Raw genomic sequence first — 23,507 nt, forward strand, 5'->3', positions numbered from 1 at the left:
CCTTGTCCAGATGGGTTAGGGCAGTGTGCAGTGTGATGGCGATTGCGTCGTCTGTGGACCTATTGGGGCGGTAAGCAAATTGGAGTGGGTCTAGGGTGTCAGGTAGGGTGGAGGTGATATGGTCCTTGACTAGTCTATCAAACCACTTGATGATGACGGAAGTGATTGCTACATTTAGCTCAGTCATTTAGCTCAGTTACCTTCGCTTTCTTGGGAACGGGAACAATGGTGGCCCTCTTGAAGCATGTGGGAACAGCAGCCTGGGATAAGGATTGATTGAATATGTCCGTAAACACACCAGCCAGCTGATCTGCGCATGCTCTGAGAACGCGGCCGGAGATGCCGTCTGGGCCTGCAGCCTTGCGAGGGTTAACACGTTTAAATGTTTTACTCACGTTGGCTGCAGTGAAGGAGAGCACACACGTTTTGGTAGCGGGCCGTGTCAGTGGCACTGTATTGTCCTCAGAGCGATTAAAGAAGTTGTTTAGTCTGTCTGGGAGCAAGACATCGTGGTCCGCAATGTGGCTGGTTTTTCTTTTGTAGTCCGTGATTTACTGTAGACCCTGCCCACATACCTCTCGTGTCTGAGCCGTTGAATTGCGACTCCACTTTGTCTCTATACTGACGCTTAGCTTGTTTGATTGCCTTACGGAGGGAATAGCTACACTGTTTGTATTCGGTCATGTTTCCGGCCAACTTGCCCTGATTAAAAGCAGTGTTTCGCGCTTTCAGTTTTGCGCAAATGCTGAGATCAATCCACGGTTTCTGGTTGTGGAATGTTTTAATAGTCGCTGTGGGTTCAACATCACTGATGCACTTGCTAATAAACTCGCTCACCGAATCAGCATATTCATCAATGTTGTTGTTATGCGGAACATATCCCAGTCCACGTGATCGAAGCAATCTTGAAGCGTGGAATCCGATTGGTCAGACCAGCGTTGAACAGACCTGAGCGCGGGTGCTAGGCTGGGAGCAATTTTCCCCCATAATTTGCAAATAAATTCATTAAAAATCCTACAATGTGATTTTCTGGATTTTCTTTTCTCATTTTGTCTGTCATAGTTGAAGTGTACCTATGATGAAAATTACAGGCCTCTCTCATCTTTTTAAGTGGGAGAACTTGCACAATTGGTGGCTGACAATACTTTTTTGCCCCACTGTATATCTTGCCATGCCCTCTGACGAACCATCAAACAGGCAAAGCGCCAATACAGGACTAAGATTTAATCGTGCTACACCGTCTGACACTCGTCGGATGTGGCAGGGCCTGCAAACTATTACAGACTACAAAGGGAAGCACAGCCGTGAGCTGCCCAGTGACACGAGCCTACCAGACGAGCTAAATCACTTCTATGCTCGCTTCGAGGCAAGCAACACTGAGGCATGTATGAGAGAACTGTGTGATCACGCTCTCAGTAGCCGACGTGAATAAGACCTTTAAACAGGTCAACATTCACAAGGCCGCTGACCAACTGGCAGGTGTCTTCACTGACATTTTCAACATGTCCCTGATTGAGTCTGTAATACCAACATGCTTCAAGCAGACCACCATAGTCCCTGTGCCCAAGAACACTAAGGTAACCTGCCTAAATGACTACAGACCCATAGCACTCAAGTCCGTAGCCATGAAGTTCTTTGAAAGGCTGGTCATGGCTCACATTACCACCATTATCCCAGAAACCCTAGACCCACTCCAATTTGCATACCGCTCAAACAGACTCCACACTGCCCTTTCCCACTTGGACAAAAGGAACACCTACGTGAGAATGCTATTCATTGACTACAGCTCAGTGTTCAACACCATAGTGTCCTCAAAGCTCATCAGTAAGCTAAGGACCCTGGGACCAAACACCTCCCTCTGCAACTGGATCCTGGACTTCCTGACAGGCAGCCCCCAGGTGGTGTTGGTAGGTAGCAACACATCTGCCAAGCTGATCCTCAACGCTGGAGCCCATCAGGGGTGCGTGCTCAGTCCCCTCCTGTACTCCCTGTTCACCCACGACTGCATGGCCAGGCATGACTCCAACACCATCATTAAGTTTGCAGACGACACAACAGTGGTAGGCCATCACTGCCTTGTACGGCAACTGCTCGGCCTCCAACCACAAGGCACTACAGAGGATAGTCACTGGGGCTAAGCTGCCTGCCACCGAGGACCTCGACACTAGGCGGTATCAGAGGAAGGCCCTAAAAATTGTCAAATACCCCAGCCACCACTTGCCATGCTACCGCATGGTTCCCGGAGCACCAAGTCTAGGAACAAAAGGCTTCTCAACAGCTTTTACACCCACGCCATAAGACTCCTGAACAGGTAATCAAATGGCTAACCAGACTATTTGCATTGTGTCCCCCCACCCACCAACCCCCTCTTTTACGCTGCTGCTACTCTCTGTTTATCATCTATGTATAGTCACTTTAACTATACCTACATGTGCATATTACCTCAATTAGCCCGACTAACCGGTGCCCCCGTACATTGACTCTGTACCGGTACCACCTGTATATAGCCTTGCTACTGCTATTTTCACTGTCATTTTACTGCTTGTTTTTTTATTTCTTTACTTATCTAAGGTTTACCTAATACCTATTTTTTTACTTAAAAATTGCAGTGTTGGTCAGGGCTTGGAAGTAAGCATTTCACTGTTGTATTCGGCTCACGTGACAAATAAACCTTAATTTGAATTATGGATGGTAACTGTGAACGAACTAAAAATATATTGTCTTTATACATTCATTTTTAGGAGAAGGGGGATTCAACTTTATATATATACAGTGCATTCGGAAAGTATTCAGACGTCTTCCTTTTTTCCCACATAATCTTACGTTACAGCCTTAATCTAAAATGTATTAAATAAAACATTTTCCTCATCAATCTTTACACAATAACCCATAATGACATAGCGAAAACTGTATTTTGTATTTAAAAAAATAACTGAAATACCTTATTTATATAAGTATTCAGACCCTTTGCTATGATATTTGAAATTGAGCTCAGGTGCATCCTGTTTCCATTGATCATCCTTTAGATGTTTCTACAACTTAATTGAGACTTAAGAGTGCACCTGTGGCAAATTCAATTGATTGGACATGATTTGGAAAGGCACACACCTGTCTATGTAAGGTCCCACAGTTGACAGTGTGTGTCAGAGCAAAAACCAAGCCATGAGGTCGAGACAGGATTGTGTCGAGGTACAGATCTGGGGAAGGGTACCAAAAAATGCCTGCAGTATTGAAGGTCCCCAAGAACACCTGAGGCCTCCATCGTTCTTAAATGGAAGAAGTTTGGAACCATCAAGACTCTTCCTAGAGCTGGCCGCTCGACCAAACTGAGCAATCGGGGGAGAAAGGCCTTGGTCAGAGAGGTGACCAAGAACCCGATGGTCACTCTGACAGAGCTCCATGAGTAACTCTGTGGAGATGGGAGAACCTTCCACAAAGGGAAAGGGGGATACCTAGTCAGTTGTACAACTGAATGCCTTCAACTGAAATGTGTCTTCTGCATTGAACCCAACCCCTCTGAATCAGAGAGGTGTGGGGGGCTGTCTTAGAAGGACAACCATCTCTGCAGCACTCCATCAATCAGGCCTGTATGGTAGAGTGGGAAGACAGAAGCCACTCCTCAGTAAAAGGCATATGACAGCCTGCTTGGAGTTTGCCAAAAGGCACCTAAAAGACTCTCGGAACATGAGAAACCAGATTCTCTGGTCTGATGAAACCAAGATTGAACTCTTTTGCCTGAATACCAAGCGTCACGTCTGGAGGAAACCTTGCACCACCCCTACGGTGAAGCATGGTGGTGGCAGCATCATGCTGTGGGGATGTTTTTCAACAGCAGGGATTGAGAGACTAGTCAGGATCAAGGGAAAGATGAACGGCGCAAAGTACAGAGAGATCCTTAATGAAAACCTCCAGAGCGCTCAGGACCTCAGACTGGGGGCGTAGGTTACCTTCCAACAGGACAACGACCCTAAGCACACAGCTAAGATAAAGCAGGAGTGGCTTCGGGACTAGTCTCAATGTCCTTGAGTGGCCCAGCCAGAGCCCGAACTTGAACCCGATCGAACATCTGTAGAGAGACCTGAAAATAGCTGTGCAGCGACGCTCCACATCCAACCTGACAGAGCTTGAAAGGATCTGCAGAGAAGAATGGGTGAAACTCCTCAAATACATGTGCGGCAAGCTAGTAGCATCATACCCAAGAAGACTTGAGGCTGTAATCGCTGCCAAAGGTGCTTCAACAAAGTACTGATTAAAAGGTCTGAAATACTTCATTGTGATATTTCAGTTTTACATTTTTTATACATTTGCAAAAGAAATGTAAAGCCTGTTTGATTTGTCGTTATGGGGTAATGTGTGTAGATTGATCAACAACAACAAAAATATTTTAGAATAAGGCTGTAACAAAATGTGGTAAAAGTCAAGGGGTCTGAATACTTTCCGAATGCACTGTAGTTTACCCAATAGCAGTTTTTCATTTTAACATGGTTGGTCCATTTTGTAAACATTTTACGAACAGAATGGCAGGGTCGGGATGAGAAGCAGAATTTCCAAAAGTTCCAAGCAGTTAAAACCATACATTTTTGAGACCAGTGTAACCAAAGCTGTGATGTATTCATTAAAATCAAAACATTTTAACAAAAATAACAGATATAGGCCTCCCTCCCGGCTGCGACAGAGCATGAACTCGAACCAGCATCTCTAGTGGCACAGCTAGCACTGCAGTGCCTTAGACCAATGTGCCACTAGAGATCATGGTTCGAGTTCATGCTCTCTCGCAGCCGGACGCGACCGGGTGGGCGTTGTGTCAAGATGCAGTGCGGCTTGGCTAGGTTGTGTTTCGGAGGACGCATGGCTCTTGACCTTCACCTCTCCCGAGTCCCTGCGGTAGTTGCAGCGATGGGACAGGACTGTAACTACCAATTGGATACCATGAAATTGGGGGAAAAGGGGGGTTAAAAAAAGACATGACATTTATTGTTACCCCAAATTCCATAATCGTCACAGCCCTACATCCAATATAGTTTAGTATTTGTAATATTTTGAATGTGACTGTATATCTTGTCACTAAAGCTGATCCATTTTGATCAATTAATTCCCCTCCACAGAAACTTAGATTCCTGGCCTACTTTGAGTGTTTTTTCTCTCTCTTCTCAGCTGTGTGTGACATTGGCTCGGCCTCCTTTAAGTATGACATGCGGAGGCTAAGTGAGATCCTGGCCTTCCCCAGAGCCTGGTACCGGCGCAGCATCGCCAGACGCCTCTTCCTGGGAGACCAGACCATCAACATGCCAACAGGTTGGGATGTTGGGAAATACACACCTCCTTAATAGGCCTTTGCACACTTATGGCTCCATTTTCCTCATGCAATAATTGATCAACATTTTTACTCTGTTCCCTTTCAATCTCCAACTCTGCTAATGTCGGTCCCCTTTAAAACAGTATGCATTTTTCCCAAACCTGTGTTTATATTTGAAAATATGCCCTTTACCTCAACCTGCTTCTCTCCTCCAGCCTCGGGTCCTACCACCCCGGACTCTGTAGAGAACATGACCCAGCACCTGTCACCAGAATCCAGCCGTAAAGCCTACTGGAGGACCTGGGATGGTAGCACTGGGCAGTACATGCCTCAGTCCCCCAACGTGTTCTCTGACCACTCCACTGGGAGTAACATGTCCCCCGGGGGCCTGTCCTCCCACCTCAAGTCCCCAGCCCCCGGACGCACCAGGAGCGTCTCTGATTCCTCCGCCCCCAGAAGAGGTACCAGCTAAAAAATGAGTGCTCAACAGCACTGAGGAACGACACGATCGGATTAAAGCGGTGTTATAGCTGTTTTTTTTAGCTTAGTGTAGAGATTATTTTCACAACGTAGGCTTAAAATGCAGTAGGAATAATGAATGAATACTATATCCCTCATTTATACTTGAGCTAGTGTGTACTCTTTGACACTTTTAGATTAGGATTAACTCTCTCTAATTTAGACATACAGTGGGGAGAACAAGTATTTGATACACTGCCGATTTTGCAGGTTTTCCTACTTACCAAGCATGTAGAGGTCTGTAGTTTTTATCATAGGTACATTTCAACTGTGAGAGACGGAATCTAAAACGCTAATAATTGCGCCAACAGTTGTTGCCTTCTCACCAAGCTGCTTGTCTATTGTCCTGTAGCCCACCCCAGCCTTGTGCAGGTCTACAATTTTATCCCTGATGTCCTTACACAGCTCTCTGGTCTTGGCCATTGTGGAGAGGTTGGAGTCTGTTTGATTGAGTGTGTGGACAGGTGTCTTTTATACAGGTAACGAGTTCAAACAGGTGCAGTTAATACAGGTAATGAGTGGAGAACAGGAGGGCCTTACAGAAACGTTTGACCTCTGTCATTGCCAATAAAGGGTATATAACAAAGTATTGAGATAAACTTTTGACCAACTACTTATTTTCCACCATAATTTGCAAATAAATTCATAAAAAATCTACAATGTGATTTTCTGGACTTTTCCCCCTAATTTTGTCTGTCATAGTTGAAGTGTACCTATGATGAAAATAACAGGCCTCTCTCGTCTTTTTAAGTGGGAGAACTTGCACAATTGGTGGCTGACTAAATACTTTTTTGCCCCACTGTATGTCATGCAATAAAATGCTAATTAATTACTTCAAAATCATACAATGTGATTTTCTGGATTTTTGTTTTGGATTCCATCTCTCACAGTTGAAGTGTACCTATGATAAAAATTACAGACCACTACATGCTTTGTAAGTAGGAAAACCTGCAAATTCGGCAGTGTATCAAATACTTGTTCTCCCCACTGTAGCTTTGGGGAGAATGCTGTTACATCATACATTTCCCTTCCATATAGATTCTGTGACCAAGACGTCCACGCCGTCGTTCAATAAAAACGGCAAGGCAGCCGGCCCCCAAGGGACCCCATGGGAGACACTAGTGGTGTTCGCCATCAACCTGAAGCAGCTCAACGTCCAGATGAACATGAGCAATGTCATGGGCAACAACACGTAGGTCTCCCTTTTTCCCCTCTCACGCAACACACTATACTCTACTCCAGGGCTCTCCAACCCTATTCCTGGAGAGCTACCATCCTATAGGTTTAAGCTCCAACCCCAGTTGTGACTAACCTGATTCAGCTTATTTACAAACTAATTATAAAAATCAGGTGCGTTAGATTAGGGTTGGAGTGAAAACCAGCAGGACAGTAGCTCTCCAGGAACAGGGTTCGAGAGCCTTGTTCCACACGCTAGGGGCCAGTTTCAGTACACAGATTGTCTATTCCATCTAATTCATATCAGCACATTACCTAATGTTTATATCTGCAGGGGTTAAAGTTATCTGTCACTGCAATTAATTGCCGTGATATGGGTTCAGGAGAGACAATAAAAATATCCGGGGAGATATATTCCCGATGTTCAGATGAAGGGAATTATATAGTCTATAATGCTGTGGGGCACAGCAGCGCTCAACTCAGACACCGGTATGTAGCCTACTATAGCTGCTGGCAAATGAAAGCAGTTTTGGCATGTGTTTAAAAAAAACTGGGGATCCCAGTTTTACATTGCAATTGTTTCTCTACTCCTTCAATTTCGTTATTTGCAATTGTTTTACAAATGCATTTTTAGAACCGGAATTTCAAGCATGGTTTAGGCGCAGCTGCACAACAGAGCTCTTAAAGGGGGGAAATGTCGTCTTAAAAGGGCAACGACATACTTTCTAATAGAGACAAACAAAAAATTATCATTATTTCAATATTCATATTTATAATAAAATATATATATATTTTTTTAAATACAAACAGGATATTGTGTCCAATGGGGTAAATGCAGATAGGCTGAAGCATGGGGTTTGTCTGTGTAAATTGTATCGGCACTATGCTTCATAAATTGGGCTGCAGGTGATGATGCTTATTGCTAATAGCATGGCCTATATCTAATAATATAGGGCATGCATAGGCTATATGCATGGTCCAATATGCTAAAATAATTGTAACATAATTTTTACCAATTTGCTATTGGGCCCGTTTCTAACTATTTTTCAGATGGTGTCAGCATCATTTTATTTTCATAAATTTTGGAGTAGAATGTCCTTTTAAAAAGTCACCAGAACTGAGCTTCTCAGTCCTTTTAATAGGACCCCGGGTAGGACCCTGGAACCCCTAAGCAAAGGGACTGGAATTTGTCAAGCTCGCAGTTTTTACATGTACAAAATTATCATCTTTCCCTTAACCTCTTGGATGTAAAGTCCTCTGTTTAGGGGATCTCAAACCCCTTGAAACTGGGATGTCCCTCCTACCATTTAATTCGCTCTTCTGACTGTCCAAGCACATGCCTGCAATCCTTACATCCTAGCGTAGCAGGGGCAAGTGGTTTCATCACTGTAGCACATTCAGCGCTTGATTTATAGCCATTAATCTAAAATAATTCATAGATTTTAAACAAAAAAACACTTTCTGTTTGTCATAGACAGACAATATTAATATGAGATGAAAGGCAAGTTCCTAACGAGTTCAGGGAGATGTTCACAGTGATGTGGGCAGACGTTTTGATTGAGAGACCTTTCGAAAATATGCACATTTTCTCTAACACTAAACATACAAATATGTATTTTACACTTATAAGGTGAAATATTATAGTTAGTCGTTTTATAATTTGATTATACTACATTTAGAAAGAATATAAGTAATTTCAAGCCTTATTCGTACAGTTTGTTGAACAGGAAATATATTTAATATTTTTATTGTATTTGTACTGTGTACTTGAGCTTGTGCCCTCATGATAAATAACTACATTTCTGATTTACATTTAGTTACATTTAACTGGTTTAAGGTATGATGGCCATGACATGAAAGGGGAGGTTAACTTGGCCCCAGACAATCGATCTGAGATCGACTTAAATTTGGGATTTATTTTTGCTTTAACCCCTGTAAATCAAATCAAAGTTTATTTGTCACGTGTACCGAATACAACAGGTGTAGACCTCTCTGTGAAATGCTTACTTACAGGCTCTAACCAACAGTGCAAAAAGGTATTAGGTGAACAATAGGGAAGTAAAGAAATAAAAACAACCGTAAAAAGACAGTGGACAAATAACAGTAGTGAGGCTATATACAGTAGCGAGACTATAAAAGTAGCGTGGCTACATACAGACAACGGTTAGTCGGGCTGATTGAGGTAGTATGTACATGTAGATATGGTTAAAGAGACTATGCATATATGATGAACAGAGAGTAGCAGTAGTGTAAAAGAGGGGTTGGTGGGTGGCGGGACACAATGCAGATAGCCCAGTTAGCCAATGTGGGGGAGTACTGGTTGGTCAGGCCAATTGAGGTAGCATGTACATGAATGTATATTTAAAGTGACTATGCATATATGAAAAAACAGAGAGTAGCAGCAGTGTAAAAGAGGGATTGGGGGGGGGCACAATGCAAATAGTCCAGGTAGCCATTTGATTACCTGTTCAGGAGACTTATTGCTTGGGGGTAAGAATTGTTGAGGAGCCTTTTTGTCCTAGACTTGGCACTCCGGTACCGCTTGCCATGCGGTAGTAGAGAGAACGGTCTATGACTGGGGTGGCTGGGGTCTTTGACAATTTTTAGGGCCTTCCTCTGACACCGCCTGGTGTAGAGGTCCTGGATGCCAGGCAGCTTAGCCCCAGTGATGTACTGGGCCGTATGCACTACCCTCTGTAGTGCCTTGCGGTCGGAGGCCGAGCAATTGCCGTACTAGGCTGATGCTGTCAACCTGCTCCACTACAGCCCCGGGGCGTGCTCTCGATGTTGCAGCTGTAGAACATTTTGAGGATCTCAGGACCCATGCCAAATCTTTTTAGTTTCCTGGGGGGGAATAGGCTTTGTCGTACCCTCTTCACGACTGTCTTGGTGTGTTTGGACCATTCTAGTTTGTTGTTGATGTGGACACCAAGGAAGGAACTTGAAGCTGTCAACCTGCTCCACTACAGCCCCGTCGATGAGAATGGGGGTGTGCTCGGTCCTCCTTTTCCTGTAGTCCACAATCATCTCCTTAGTCTTGGTTACGTTGAGGGAAAGGTTGTTATTCTGGCACCACCGGCCAGGTCTCTGACCTCATCCCTATAGGCTGTCTTGTCGTCTGTGATCAGACCTACCACTGTTGTTGTCTTCAAACTTAATGATGGTGTTGGAGTCGTGCCTGGCCATGGAGACGTGGGTGAACAGGGAATACAGGAGGGGACTGAGCACACACCTCTGAGGGGCTCCAGTATTGAGGATCAGCATGGCAGATGTGTTGCTACCTACCCTCACCACCTGGGAGCGTCCTGTCAGGAAGTCCAGGATCCAAATGCAGAGGGAGGTGTTTAGTCCCAGGGTCCTTAGCTTAGTGATGAGCTTTGAGGGTACTATGGTGTTTAACTCTGAGCTGTAGTCAATGAATAGCATTCTCACGTAGGTGTTCCTTTTGTCCAGGTGGGAAAAGGGCAGTCTGGAGTGCAATAGAGATTGCATCATCTGTGGATCTGTTTGGGGTGCAAATTGGAATGGGTCTAGGGTTTCTGGGATAATGGTATTGATGTGAGCCTTTACCAGCCTCTCTCGGCTACGGAGAGTGTGATCTCACAGTCGTCTGAAACAGCTGATGCTCTCACGCATGCCTCAGTGTTGCTAGCCTCGAAGCAAGCATAGAAGTGTTTTAGCTCGTCTGGTAGGCTCGTGTCACTGGGCAGCTCGCTGCTGTGCTTCCCTTTGTAGTCTGTAATAGTTTGCAAGCCCTGCCACATAAGACGAGTGTATCTGTATCTGACAACCTATATAAAAACTGAACAATTCTACATATAACCCTTAACAAAACAATGCCTCCTACAAAGCAGATGTTACTTATTCATGAGGAGGTGGGTGGAACTGTTTCCCCTTGCTCTTGTTTACCTCTAGTTGGACCACCAGTGGGCTGAAGAGTCAGGGTCGTCTGTCAGTGGGTAGTAACCGAGACCGAGAGATCAGCATGTCTGTGGGCCTGGGTCGTTCCAAACTGGACTCTAAAGGCGGCGTGGTGGGGGGCAACATAGATGTCAACACCCTGGAGATGGTCTGTAAGTACAGGGATGAGAAATAATGTATTAAGCCACTGGCATGTACTGTTCACTTTTTGTGCAATTCCAAATACATTGTGATGGATGTCAAAGATTGTACTCTAGCCTCTGGTCTTGGCATTTAAATGATGAACAAATTCAGCTCCAACTTAAACATCCCTGACAAACTAGTAGAATTTGACAGGGAGATCTCTCTGCCGCACCTAACAAAACATATTTGTTTGTTGAAGCACACATCTCAGAGCACCCCAACCAGCAGCCCAGCCATAAGATCCAGATCACCATGGGCTCCACGGAGGCCCGTGTGGACTACATGGGCTCCAGCATCCTCATGGGCATCTTCAGCAACGCAGACCTGCAACTCCAGGACGAGTGGAAGGTCAACCTGTGCACTGTTGAGACCAGCCTATCAGAGAAAAGGTAAATAAGCTAGCCTACTAGAGAAAATGTAGAACCAAAACTCCTGTGGCTACATTCTTGTCTGTTCTCATTTTCTGACCATTTCTCACTCACTCCCTCCTTTTTTCTATCCCATCGCTCTCCTTTTCTGCCTCTCTTTCACCTCTCTTTTTACTTATCCTTTCCCCTCTCCAGTGAGATCTTTGTCCACGGTGACTTGCAGTGGGATATCTTCCAAGTGATCATCTCGCGCTCCACTACCCCCGACCTCATTAAGATCGGGATGAAGCTGCAGGAGTTTTTCACCCAGCAATTTGACACCAGCAAACGAGCGTTGTCCACATGGGGTCCAGTCCCCTACCTGCCCCCGAAGGCGCCGGTCATCAACATCGAGAAAGAAGCTGCAGAGCTATGTAAGAATCCGTTATCACTGGTTTCCTGGGTTTCTTTTGGTTTCGATCGAAATGCTCTTTCCCCTGCTCCTCCCTTTTCCTCTCTCTTTCGTCCCTCTCCTTCTATCGTCATTGCTCCTTCTCACTCTCGTCATTGCTCTCTCTCCCAGACATGGATGCAGCCCACCATCGTCACTGGCCTGGGGTTCTGAAGGTGATCGCTGGATGCCACATCTCCCTCTTCCAGATGCCTCTCCCAGAGGACGCCGTGCAACTGGGTGGCTCCATGAGTCTCCATGGCAACCACATGACCCTGGCCTGCTTCCATGGGCCCAACTTCCGCTCCAAGTCCTGGGCCTTATTCCACCTGGAGGAGCCCAACATAGCCTTTTGGACCGAGGCTCAGAAGATATTGGAGGATGGTAAAGGCTTTCAAGAGACAGAGAGGGGGGGATGTGGGCTAAAGCAAGTCCCCAAAATACCACTAACCTCAACCTATTTTTTATCCAATCAGGCTCCACTGATGACTCCACTTATATCGTGCAGACATTGGATTTTCATCTGGGTCACAACACCATGGTAACCAAACCCTGCGGAGCACTAGAGAGCCCCATGGCCACCATCACCAAAATCACCCGTCGCCGGCACGAAAACCCCCCTCACGGTGTAGCCACAGTCAAAGAATGGTTCAATTATGTGACTGCCATGAGGAATGAGGGTAAAGGCTACTAAATTCTACCAATGTTATATACACGGTCTACTGTTTCCCTTGACCCAATGTACTCAAGACACCTGCCTCATTCTAATGTATCCTGTTCCCCAGAGCTATACCTCTTGCGTAACGTGGATGCCAACAACACAGAGAGTGGGGCTGCCTCCAAGAGTTCTAGCCTGCTAAGCAGCTTCCGAGGCTCATCCAGCTATAACCATGAGACAGAGACCATCTTTGCCCTACCCAGGATGCAGCTGGACTTCAAGTCCATCCATGTTCAGGATCCAGACGAACCCTCCTTGACTGGTAGGCTCAGTTGGTATTCGGTGCACCAGTATGAACAGACCACAATTAGCAATGGTATATATTTAGGGGCAACGTTGTTGTTGAAGTCCACTTGTATTGTCCTCCAATAATATTTTTGTCATTTTCAGTTTGTTCCCATTAATATATCTTTGTTGGAATGACTCTGTTGTTTCCCCTCTGTTTCAGACTCCAACAGTAAGCCCAAGGTGGAGTGCAGCGTGGTGACTGAGTTCACAGACCACATATGTGTCACCATGGACGCCGAGCTCATCATGTTTCTGCACGACCTGGTCTCTGCCTATTTGAAGGAAAAAGAGAAGGGTGAGAGCCCCTGAAATGTCAACAGCAGCAGCCCACTCTACAGTGGGGCAAAAAAGTATTTAGTCAGCCACCGATTGTGCAAGTTCTCCCACTTAAAAAGATGAGAGAGGCCTGTAACTTTCATCATAGGTACACTTCAACTATGACAGACAAAATGAGGGGGGAAAATCCAGAAAATCACATTGTAGGATTTTTAATGAATTTATTTGTAAATTATGGTGGAAAATAAGTATTTGGTCAATAAACAAAAGTTTATCTCAATACTTTGTTATATACCCTTTGTTGGCAATGACAGAGGTCAAACGTTTTCTGTAACTCTTCACAAGGTTTTCACACACTGTTGCTGGTATTTTGGCCCATTCCTCCATGCAGATGTCCTCTAGAGCAACTTTCTGGAAAGTTATCATGAAACACGATAACTTTCACTGATAACTTTATATAGAAAAAAAGAGCAATGTAGGTACAACTAAAATATAACTGAAGCTGAATTATAGGTGCTCTTTGTTTTAGGAACTAGTAGTCATAGAAGAACATGGAGAACCAAGGCACTCTATAGTTTCACACAAACTCTCTCTCCCCCCCTCTTCCCTGGTCTGCAGCCCTTTTCAACCCCCGGATCTTTGCCACTCGGCCTGGCCAGAAGAGCCCGACAGCCCTGCATGATGAGAACTCCACAGACAAGGAGGAAGGCATCAACTACACCACGGTGGACTGGAGAGAATTCATGTGCAACACCTGGCACCTGGAGCCCACACTCCGGTAAACCAGACCCAAGCCCTCAGACCAATAATATATGCCACTGTGCAGACACTTTTTGTTAACTCGAAATGACACAACGACAAGGTTCCAGTTTAACAAAGTTTACTATACTGTATGAACACTCTACAAGGTAGCCATTCCACTCAAGGCTAGGTCCATCAACATCAAGACTTCCCGTGCAGGCGCACTCTTGACTGAGTGATAGCCCTGAAATAACAGAAATATAGGGATACTTAAAACATGAACTTAACACTTTTATCCAAACTAACAATACAGTACATTTGTAGTATGTGTAATCGATCCCTGTGTTTTGTGACTCCTTAACCCCTCACCTGAGCATTTCAACTACTCCATAAGCCCACTTTTAGGCCTATACCCTAAACGTAAACCCTTTTGTCCATACATCTGTGGGTTTCTTGACTCAGTCTTAATTAACAATTTCCGTAGGCTCATCTCCTGGACAGGACGGAAGATCGATCCTGTCGGCGTGGACTACATTCTGCAGAAGCTAGGCTTCCACCACGCAAGGACTACAATTCCCAAATGGCTCCAGAGGGGGGTGATGGACCCCCTGGACAAGGTCCTCTCTGTCCTCATCAAGAAACTTGGCACGGCCCTGCAGGACGAGAAGGAGAAGAAGGAGAAGAAGGAGAAGATGGGACGAGACAAAGACGAGCACTAACTCATACAGCCATATGTTCTAACACAACACTTTAAAAGCTGGAGGTCAGACAGTAAATCCTCAATGAACAAAACACTGGATAACTGGAAACACTGGATATTTCCTTGACTACTGTGCATTTGTCATAGGTGCATTTACCGCTAAGCCGTGTGCATTTAAGCATAGATGTTTACAGTGGTGCATGCCACTATGGGTTTTGACTGAAAGTTTTGCACTGTTTTTATGTGTATTTTGAACAAAGTAGTAAGGGAGGTCTTATTTGGCTGCTTGAAATGATAACCCTGAAAAACCCCAACATGGATTATATGTTATACATGCTTTATATGGTGTTATCAGAACAAATTGAAGACATCGTTTATTATCCTTCTTTGGAGGTTCATTAACTTTTTCTGTGGGGGGCACTTCTAAATCATTGCCTGTGCTTTGTTTACAATGGAACAAACGCATGGTAAGGTTGGAAAGAGCAATATCATCAGTTTTTCTAAATTCATCCCAATGACAACGTTTTTTGAAGATGGTTCCTGTTAACAAAAAAGCATTGGATCGTTCAGATCCACTTAGGTCAATCTAAAACGTGATAAGATGTATTGTAACGATAAACAATGGTTAATTTTTTTAATTTATCTTAATTTAATGGGTATCTGAAATGTATAGTCTTATAACCTATGTGTACTGGGTGTGTCAAGCCTGTTTTTTTTATATGTGCAATAGACCAGTGTATATAAAATAACTGTGAATTTCTTAAATGTGTTGATTTCTTAACATAATAAAATCATTGCCATCCTATTTTACATCTGACTTCATTGTCTTATATAGCCTACTGTTATTTCTCAGATTTCCTAGATTTGAGGCAAGTGACAGAAGTTGTGTTGCTCTCTAAATATGCTTTATCTTGGTTTCTGAGCTAATTCCACATGAAGTATTTAAACTTTTGAAAGATATTCCAGTGGCTTTGATCCAGATCTTTGTATCAGCCTGCCTAATTTCACTACCTCAGTCGTATCTCCTCACTCACATCCCCTCATTATGAGGCAAGTTCCCATTTGTTTAATGCTGTGTATTTTTAGATTTTTTGATTGTGCGTTGGTAAGGAAGGAAAAGACTGGCAGAATTAAGTGATGGAAAAGGTGGACTTGCTTTGTGATGTTGACTGATATTGCTGCACCATTTTACCAGGGCCTCCGATAACTGTGCGTGCGCGAGAGAGAAACGTTATACAACACTCAAGACCTCTTGTGGGTTCTGTTCAGACTATCCTGCAGATATTTTGCTACAGTTATGCAAACTTCAAAATACAGAAATCATTCGGGGCTAATTTCTGTATTTTGAAAGTTACGTATCTTGAAAACTTGATTGCTGACAAGTAAAACATTTTGGGACTATGTCAATAATGTACTAATGAAACAAATACCAATAGATCGTTTTTGGGTGGGGTTTTCCTTTAAGTAGGGAAATTGTTTAAATGAGGACAGCTAGTTAAATTAAACAACGACAAAGGGACTCTAAACCTAAGTCTTTTGATTGAAAGTCGGACTCCATTAGGCTACATGGTGTGTTCTAACTAACAACAGTAGATAAATGGTCCACAAAGGTACTCAAACTATCACTCTTCAGATTGTGAATCATATGCCTTATCCATTAGGCCACGCAGTCTCTGATAACAAGATACATGGTTTATGTATGAAAAGTGTCTAAATGAAGAAAACTAGTCATATTTATCAACTTCGAAGAAACACTATCACTCAATCTTCTGATGCAGAATCAGATGCCTGAATAACAAACCTAAATACCAATATCCTACCTTTTCCCTGCAACAAGAGACATGTCAGGTTCCCGATTTCCCTACATAAGACATGTCTCTTGTTGCTTTCATACTAAAACGCTGTGTATTGTTTTTGCTGTAAGCTTCTCTACAAAAGGCTACAAAATAATAAAGGAAGGTGTGAATGACCGGTCAAATCTCAACGCCATTCTGAAACACCACGAGGGTAGTCCTGAACACACAGACAATATGATTAAGTGGAGAGAACTTGATCTGCGCCTAAATCGGGGACAGACTCTTGACCAGATACAAATGACAATTTTGGAGGCTGAAAGAAAAAGATGGCGGGATGTCCTTACACATTTCATAAGTATCACCCAGTCTCTGGCTGAAAGAAAAAGATGGCGGGATGTCCTTACACGTTTCATAAGTATCACCCAGTCTCTGGCTGAAAGAAAAAGATGGCGGGATGTCCTTACACGTTTCATAAGTATCACCCAGTCTCTGGCTGAAAGAAAAAGATGGCGGGATGTCCTTACACGTTTCATAAGTATCACCCAGTCTCTGGCTGAAAGAAAAAGATGGCGGGATGTCCTTACACGTTTCATAAGTATCACCCAGTCTCTGGCTGAAAGAAAAGATGGCGGGATGTCCTTACACGTTTATAAGTATCACCCAGTCTCTGGCTGAAAGAAAAGATGGTGGGATGTCCTTACACATTTCATAAGTATCACCCAGTCTCTGGCTGAAAGAAAAGATGGCGGGATGTCCTTACACATTTCATAAGTATCACCCAGTCTCTGGCTGAAAGAAAAAGATGGCGGGATGTCCTTACACGTTTATAAGTATCACCCAGTCTCTGGCTGAAAGAAAAAGATGGCGGGATGTCCTTACACATTTCATAAGTATCACCCAGTCTCTGGCTGAAAGAAAAAGATGGTGGGATGTCCTTACATATTTCATAAGTATCACCCAGTCTCTGGCTGAAAGAAAAACAGTCTCTGGCTGAAAGAAAAAGATGGTGGGATGTCCTTACATATTTCATAAGTATCACCCAGTCTCTGGCTGAAAGAAAAACAGTCTCTGGCTGAAAGAAAAAGATGGCGGGATGTCCTTACACGTTTCATAAGTATCACCCAGTCTCTGGCTGAAAGAAACCTAGCATTCAGGTTTTCATCAGACAAACTCTTCCAAACTGGTTTTTTGGGGATGTGCAAAAGCTCTTCACTTTCTTTTCAGCGGGCACACAAAGATTGAGTGTTTTGAAGAAACACGTGAACATAACCATGAAGTCATGGAGTGACACAAGATGGGAGAGTAGGCTCCAAAGTGTTCATGCAATCAGGTATCAGGCTTCTGAGGTTAGGGAGGCATTACCGGAAGCCAGACAGACGATCAACGATCCTGTAGCCAAAGGTGAGGCACATGCACTTGCAGAGGAAATTGGGTCCCACCTCTTCTTGATTTGCTGTGTCGTATGGTGTGAGATAATGAAAATGACAAGGTGAACAAGCTCCTCCAGTCCGCCTCAATGCAGTTGGATATCGCAGTGAATTTAATCTCGCAGTGAATTTAATCTCAAATGCAAAGGCCTCCCTCAATACATACCGGGAAACTGGATTCTCTGAGGCCAGGACAACAGCCAAAAGCATTTGTGAAGAAATAATGTGGAGGCTGTTCTGAAAGAGACTGACAAACAGCAAGCAGCATTTCAGCTATGAGGCTCCTGATGAACCAGTGACTGATGCACTGAAAAAGTCAACTACTTCAACATTGTGGTCGACTCTGCTGTGACATCCATGGATGAGAGATTTGAAACGCTCAACCAGGTGAAAACCAAATATGGAGTGCTGCTGAACTTTCTCTCAGATGTCCAGTGAATCTTTAAAGACTCACTGCATGGAAGTTGAAAACACTCTAACCTTCAGAGATGACTGTGACATCAGTGGAATGGATCTGGCACACGAGATTCAGAATTCACCTGATCTGCCATCAGATAAGATGACTGCCTTTGATCTGCTTTCCTTTCTCTTTAAGAAAACCAGGAGGAACTCTATCCTAACCTTTGGATAGCCCTTAGAATTGCAGTCACTCTACCAGTAACAGTAGCATCGGCAGAGAGGAGCTTTTCAAAATGAAAGCTCATCAAAAGCTATCTGAGGTCTTCCATGTTACAGGAACATTTTGAGTGGTCTGGCCATCATGAGCATAAATCATGACATGGGGAAACACATGTCCTATGATGACATCATTGATGATTTTGCCTCAAGAAAGTGCAGAAGAGGAATATTTTGATGGTAAGATTTTAATTCAAACATTCAAATGTTTACACACTTAGTAACATTTAAGATTTTATGGCAGAAGTGCATTTGTATAAAGGACTGCTTCACTAACTACAGTATGTGACATACTTTCTCAATTTCTCCCACACATTGCAGATAGACCGGTGAAAATGCCCAGGCTGTAGAGGGAACCAAAGTTAATCACACAGCTGTATAGGTTTTATTTTACTATTTTGAGACGTATAGCTGCAGCCATAGCCTATAGGCTTATGTTTACATTGTGTAGACAAAGTTAATTGTATAATATTGTGAGGCCTGGACTAATTACCAGGCGGCAGAGCCAAAGCTCAGGGTTATATTTTATTATTTTCTACATTTTATATCTTCTACAATTTCTTATTTATGTTAATATTCACTTATCTTAAGATTCTATAGAAAATATTACATTCAATAAATATTGTTTGTTTATACCTCATTCTGTTCTGTATAGGTCTAAATCAAATCAAATGTATTTATATAGCACTTCGTACATCAGCTGATATCTCAAAGTGCTGTAGCTGATATCTCAAAGTGCTGTACAGAAACCCAGCTTAAAACCCGACACAGCTGTTCAAATGTTCATAAATGACCAGCATGGTCAAATAATAATAATCACAGGCAGAACAGTTGAAACTGGAGCAGCAGCACGGCCAGGTGGACTGGGGACAGCAAGGAGTCATCATGTCAGGTAGTCCTGAGGCATGGTCCTAGGGCTCAGGTCCTCCGAGAGAGAGAAAGAAAGAGAGAAAGAGAGAATTAGAGAGAGCATACTTAAATTCACACAGGACACCGGATAGGACAGGATAAGTATTCCAGATATAACAACCTGTCCCTAGCCCCCCGACACATAAACTACTGGAGGCTGAGACAGGAGGGGTCAGGAGACACCGATGACACCCCCGGACAGGGCCAAACAGGAAGGATATAACCCCACCCACTTTGCCAAAGCACAGCGCCCACACCACTAGAGGGATATCTTCAACCACCAACTTACCATCCTGAGACAAGGCCGAGTATAGCCCACAAAGATCTCCTCCACGGCACAACCCAAGGGGGGGCGCCAACCCAGACAGGAAGATCACATCAGTAACTCAACCCACTCAAGTGACGCACCCCTCCTAGGGACGGTATGAAAGAGCCCTAGGAAGCCAGTGACTCAGCCCCTGTAATAGGGTTAGAGGCAGAGAATCCCAGTGGAAAGAGGGGAACCGGCCAGGCAGAGACAGCAAGGGCGGTTCGTTGCTCCAGAGCCTTTCTGTTCATCTTCACACTCCTGGGCCAGACTACACTCAATCATAGGACCTACTGAAGAGATGAGTCTTCAATAAAGACTTAAAGGTTGAGACCGAGTCTGCATCTCTCACATGGATAGGCAGACCATTCCATAAAAATTGAGCTCTGTAGGAGAAAGCTCTGCCTCCAGCTGTTTGTTTAGAAATTCTAGGGACAGTAAGGAGGCCTGCATCTTTTGACCATAGTGTATGTGTAGGTATGTACGGCAGGACCAAATCAGAAAGATAGATAGGAGTAAGCCCATGTAATGCTTTGCAGGTTAGCCCTTGCCTTAACAGGAATACAGTGTAGAGAGGCTAGCACTGGAGTAATATGATCACTTTAAAAAATATATAATGAATCACTGCTGAAGTGAAAGCCATCCTCTCTTGAGGAATGCTGCTTTTAAGTTTTAAAAATACATTTTGGATTGTTCTTATTTTATTTTCAATTAAGTTGGAAAAATAGGATGATCGAGCAGCAGTGAGAGCTCTTCAGTACTGCACGGTACTGTCTTTCCAAGCTAGTCATAAGACTTCCAGTTTGGTGTAGCGCCATTTCCGTTCCAATTTTCTGGAAGCTTGCTTCAGAGCTCTGGTATTTTCTGTATACCAGGGAGCTGGTTTCTTATGAGAAATGTGTTTTGTTTTTAGGGGTGCAACTGCATCTAGGGTATTGCGCAAGGTTACATTGAGTTCCTCAGTTAGGTGGTTAACTGATTTTTGTACTCTGATGCCATCTATTTTGTCAGAGTACAAGTCAGGGCTTTGTGATGGCCACTCCAATACCTTGACTTAGTTGTCCTTAAGCCATTTTGCCACAACCTTGGAGGTATGCTTGGGGTCATTGTCCATTTGGAAGACCCATTTGCGACCAAGCTTTAACTTCCAGACTGATGTTTTGAGATGTTGCTTCAATATATCCACATAATTTCCTCCTCATGATGCCATCTATTTTGTGAAGTGCACCAGTCCCTCCTGCAGCAAAGCACCCCACAACATGATGCTGCCACCCCCGTGCTTCACGGTTGGGATGGTGTTCTTCAGCTTGCAAGCCTCCCCCTTTTTCCTCCAAACATAACGATGGTCATTATGGCCAAACAGTTCTATTTTTGTTTCATCACACTAGAGAACTTTTCTCAAAAAATAACGATATTTGTCCCCATGTGCAGTTGCATACCATAGTCTGGATTTTTTATGACGACTTTGGAGCAGGTTATGTCGATATAGGACTCGTTTTACTGTAGATATAGGTACTTTTGTACCTGTTTCCTCCAGCATCTTCACAGGTCCTTTCCTGTTGTTCTGAGATTGATTTGCACTTTCCGCACCAAAGTATGTGCATCTCTAGGAGACAGAAAGTGTCTCCTTCCTGAGCGTTATGACCGCTGCATGGTCCCTTGGTGTATATACTTGCATACTATTGTTTGTACAGATGAACGTGGAACCTTCAGGTGTTTGGAAATTGCTCCCAATAATGAACCAGACTTGTGGAGGTCTACAATTTTTTTTCTGAGGTCTTGGCTGATTTCTTTTGATTTTCCCATGATGTCAAGCAAAGAGGTACTGATTTTGAAGGTTGGCCTTGAAATAAATCCACAGGTACGCCTCAAATTGACTCAAATGATGTCAATTAGCCTATCAGAAGCTTCTAAAGCCATGACATCATTTTCTGGAATTTTCCAAGCTGTTTTAAAAGCACAGTCAATTTAGTGTATGCAAACTTCTGAACCACTGGAATTGTGATACAGTGGATTATAGGTTAAATAATCTGTAGTAAACAATTGTTGGAAAATTAGATGTAGATGTCCTAACCGACTTGCCAAAACTATAGTTTGTTAACAAGAAATTTGTGGAGTGGTTGAAAAACTAGTTTTAATGACTCCAACCTAAGTGTATGTAAAACTTTAGATATTCAACTGTAGATATTCCATTATTCCGTTTCCAGCAACAAAAGTAATTTACAACATTAACAATGTCTACACTGTATTTCTGATCAATTTAATGTTATTTTAATGGACAAAAATGTGCTTTTCTTTCAAAAACAAGACATTTCTAAGTGACCCCAAACATTTGAACGGTAGTATACATATATATTTGTTTTTGATACTTCAAGGGGTCTTAAAATTCAAAATCAAATAGCTAAATTATCCTTTGTATGACCTTAAAACAATTACATATAGTTTAGTAGATTGCCAAGCAACAGAAGAGGGAGGAGCTCCGGAGGCTTAGGGTTAGGGTCACATACAATCCCGCTTCTAATGACCAGTCATTATGTTAATCCCAAGTGAGTACATCTTCCTCTCTCCCTCAGTCCAATTTGACATAGTGTTTTGTTGGCATTATGAAATATGCAAATATTGCATAAGAGTCCCTGTAGCCAATAGACTAGTATGGTTTGTATCTAATCCACATTAGGAAAAACATGGAGAAATTGATTTTAGAATCAATCAATCTCTCCATCTCTCTCTCTCTTACTCTCTCCTTCACAGACACCAAATTACCACACTCCCGTTCAGCCACACTGGGATGGTAGTCATGGCAACATCGATGCTAATCTCCAGTGGACACGGAAAGAGAGAGGCAGAAAGTGAGGAGGCTGGTTTGTGCTTCATCCCTCCCTCATCCCTCTAATTTTTAAATACTTATATTTGCTCCTCCTCTACCCCTTACACTCTCTCCCAACTCCCACCCATATCTACCTCCTCTCTCTCCCTCATTCTCTCCATCTCTTCTCCCCTCCCCTTACTCTGGCAGATCTCACACACACACACACATACACACACATATGTTATGGGTGATTAGGCTGGCTGAGCTGTTGGCCAGAAGCCTTCTGAGGGAGAGAAGAGAGGGGGGTTGGAGAGAGTGTGTGTGTATAGATGTGTAGATGTTGTATCTAGATTTACCACTAGGAGGCAGAGTGTGTTGAGTTTAGCAGCGCAGAGGGCTCAAGCAGCGGGGAGGAGCAGACGGCTCATAGGATGCTGTGGTGTGTGTGTGTCAGAGAAGCAGGCGGTGGAAGGCTGAATTGTTACCACAGCTCCACATGGATGAGGATTAATTCATTAGATTATTACACAATTACTTCTCAACACACACACGCCCACACACACACACAGGTCTGTTAGCTGGAAGATGCTGCATTAACTCATAACAAGCCACTGTCTCCCTAGATGACCGTGGTGAGTCAGCCATGCAGGAGATGCAGAGGGCGAGAGAGAGAGGGGGATGAAGAGAGGCTAGAGGAGAAGAGGGACAGGAACGGATTCCACAGCTGCCGCTGGTCGCGAGGAGCACCTGGTATGAGAGGGGATAGAGTGTTTCCTAGAGAGGAGGAAGGGGAGGAGGGATGGAGAGGAGGCTGTCGTGCAGTGACAGGCTCTGATGGCTCCTCGCTCCCTGGGAGAGTCAGAGACAGAAACACAGCGGCTGAGGAGGGACAGGAGGTATTTGGAAAGTGAAGTGGGATCAGAGGAGGAGGGTGTGTTTTGGTTCGGGACGAAAGGAACGGGAGTAAC

General features: G+C 43.8%; 1 protein-coding gene across 14 annotated transcripts in view; it reads left to right on the top strand.

Moving 5' to 3' along the window:
• LOC112261668 (transmembrane protein KIAA1109 homolog) overlaps positions 1-15,426 on the top strand; it is a 127,209-nt gene extending 111,783 nt beyond the window's left edge. For all 14 annotated transcript variants that reach the window (XM_024437166.2, XM_024437168.2, XM_024437176.2 and 11 more), the window contains 12 exons: positions 5,155-5,295; positions 5,512-5,757; positions 6,854-7,007; positions 10,907-11,064; positions 11,295-11,484; positions 11,659-11,876; positions 12,026-12,277; positions 12,370-12,573; positions 12,679-12,873; positions 13,060-13,194; positions 13,794-13,953; positions 14,401-15,426. In XM_024437166.2, the coding sequence (XP_024292934.1) occupies positions 5,155-5,295; positions 5,512-5,757; positions 6,854-7,007; positions 10,907-11,064; positions 11,295-11,484; positions 11,659-11,876; positions 12,026-12,277; positions 12,370-12,573; positions 12,679-12,873; positions 13,060-13,194; positions 13,794-13,953; positions 14,401-14,635 (2,288 nt within the window). In that variant the 3' untranslated portion in view covers positions 14,636-15,426. The remainder of the gene's footprint in view (positions 1-5,154; positions 5,296-5,511; positions 5,758-6,853; positions 7,008-10,906; positions 11,065-11,294; positions 11,485-11,658; positions 11,877-12,025; positions 12,278-12,369; positions 12,574-12,678; positions 12,874-13,059; positions 13,195-13,793; positions 13,954-14,400) is intronic.
• Positions 15,427-23,507: the final 8,081 nt, after the last annotated feature.

Source organism: Oncorhynchus tshawytscha, linkage group LG11 (assembly GCF_018296145.1).
Source record: "Oncorhynchus tshawytscha isolate Ot180627B linkage group LG11, Otsh_v2.0, whole genome shotgun sequence".
NCBI lineage: Eukaryota > Metazoa > Chordata > Actinopteri > Salmoniformes > Salmonidae > Oncorhynchus > Oncorhynchus tshawytscha.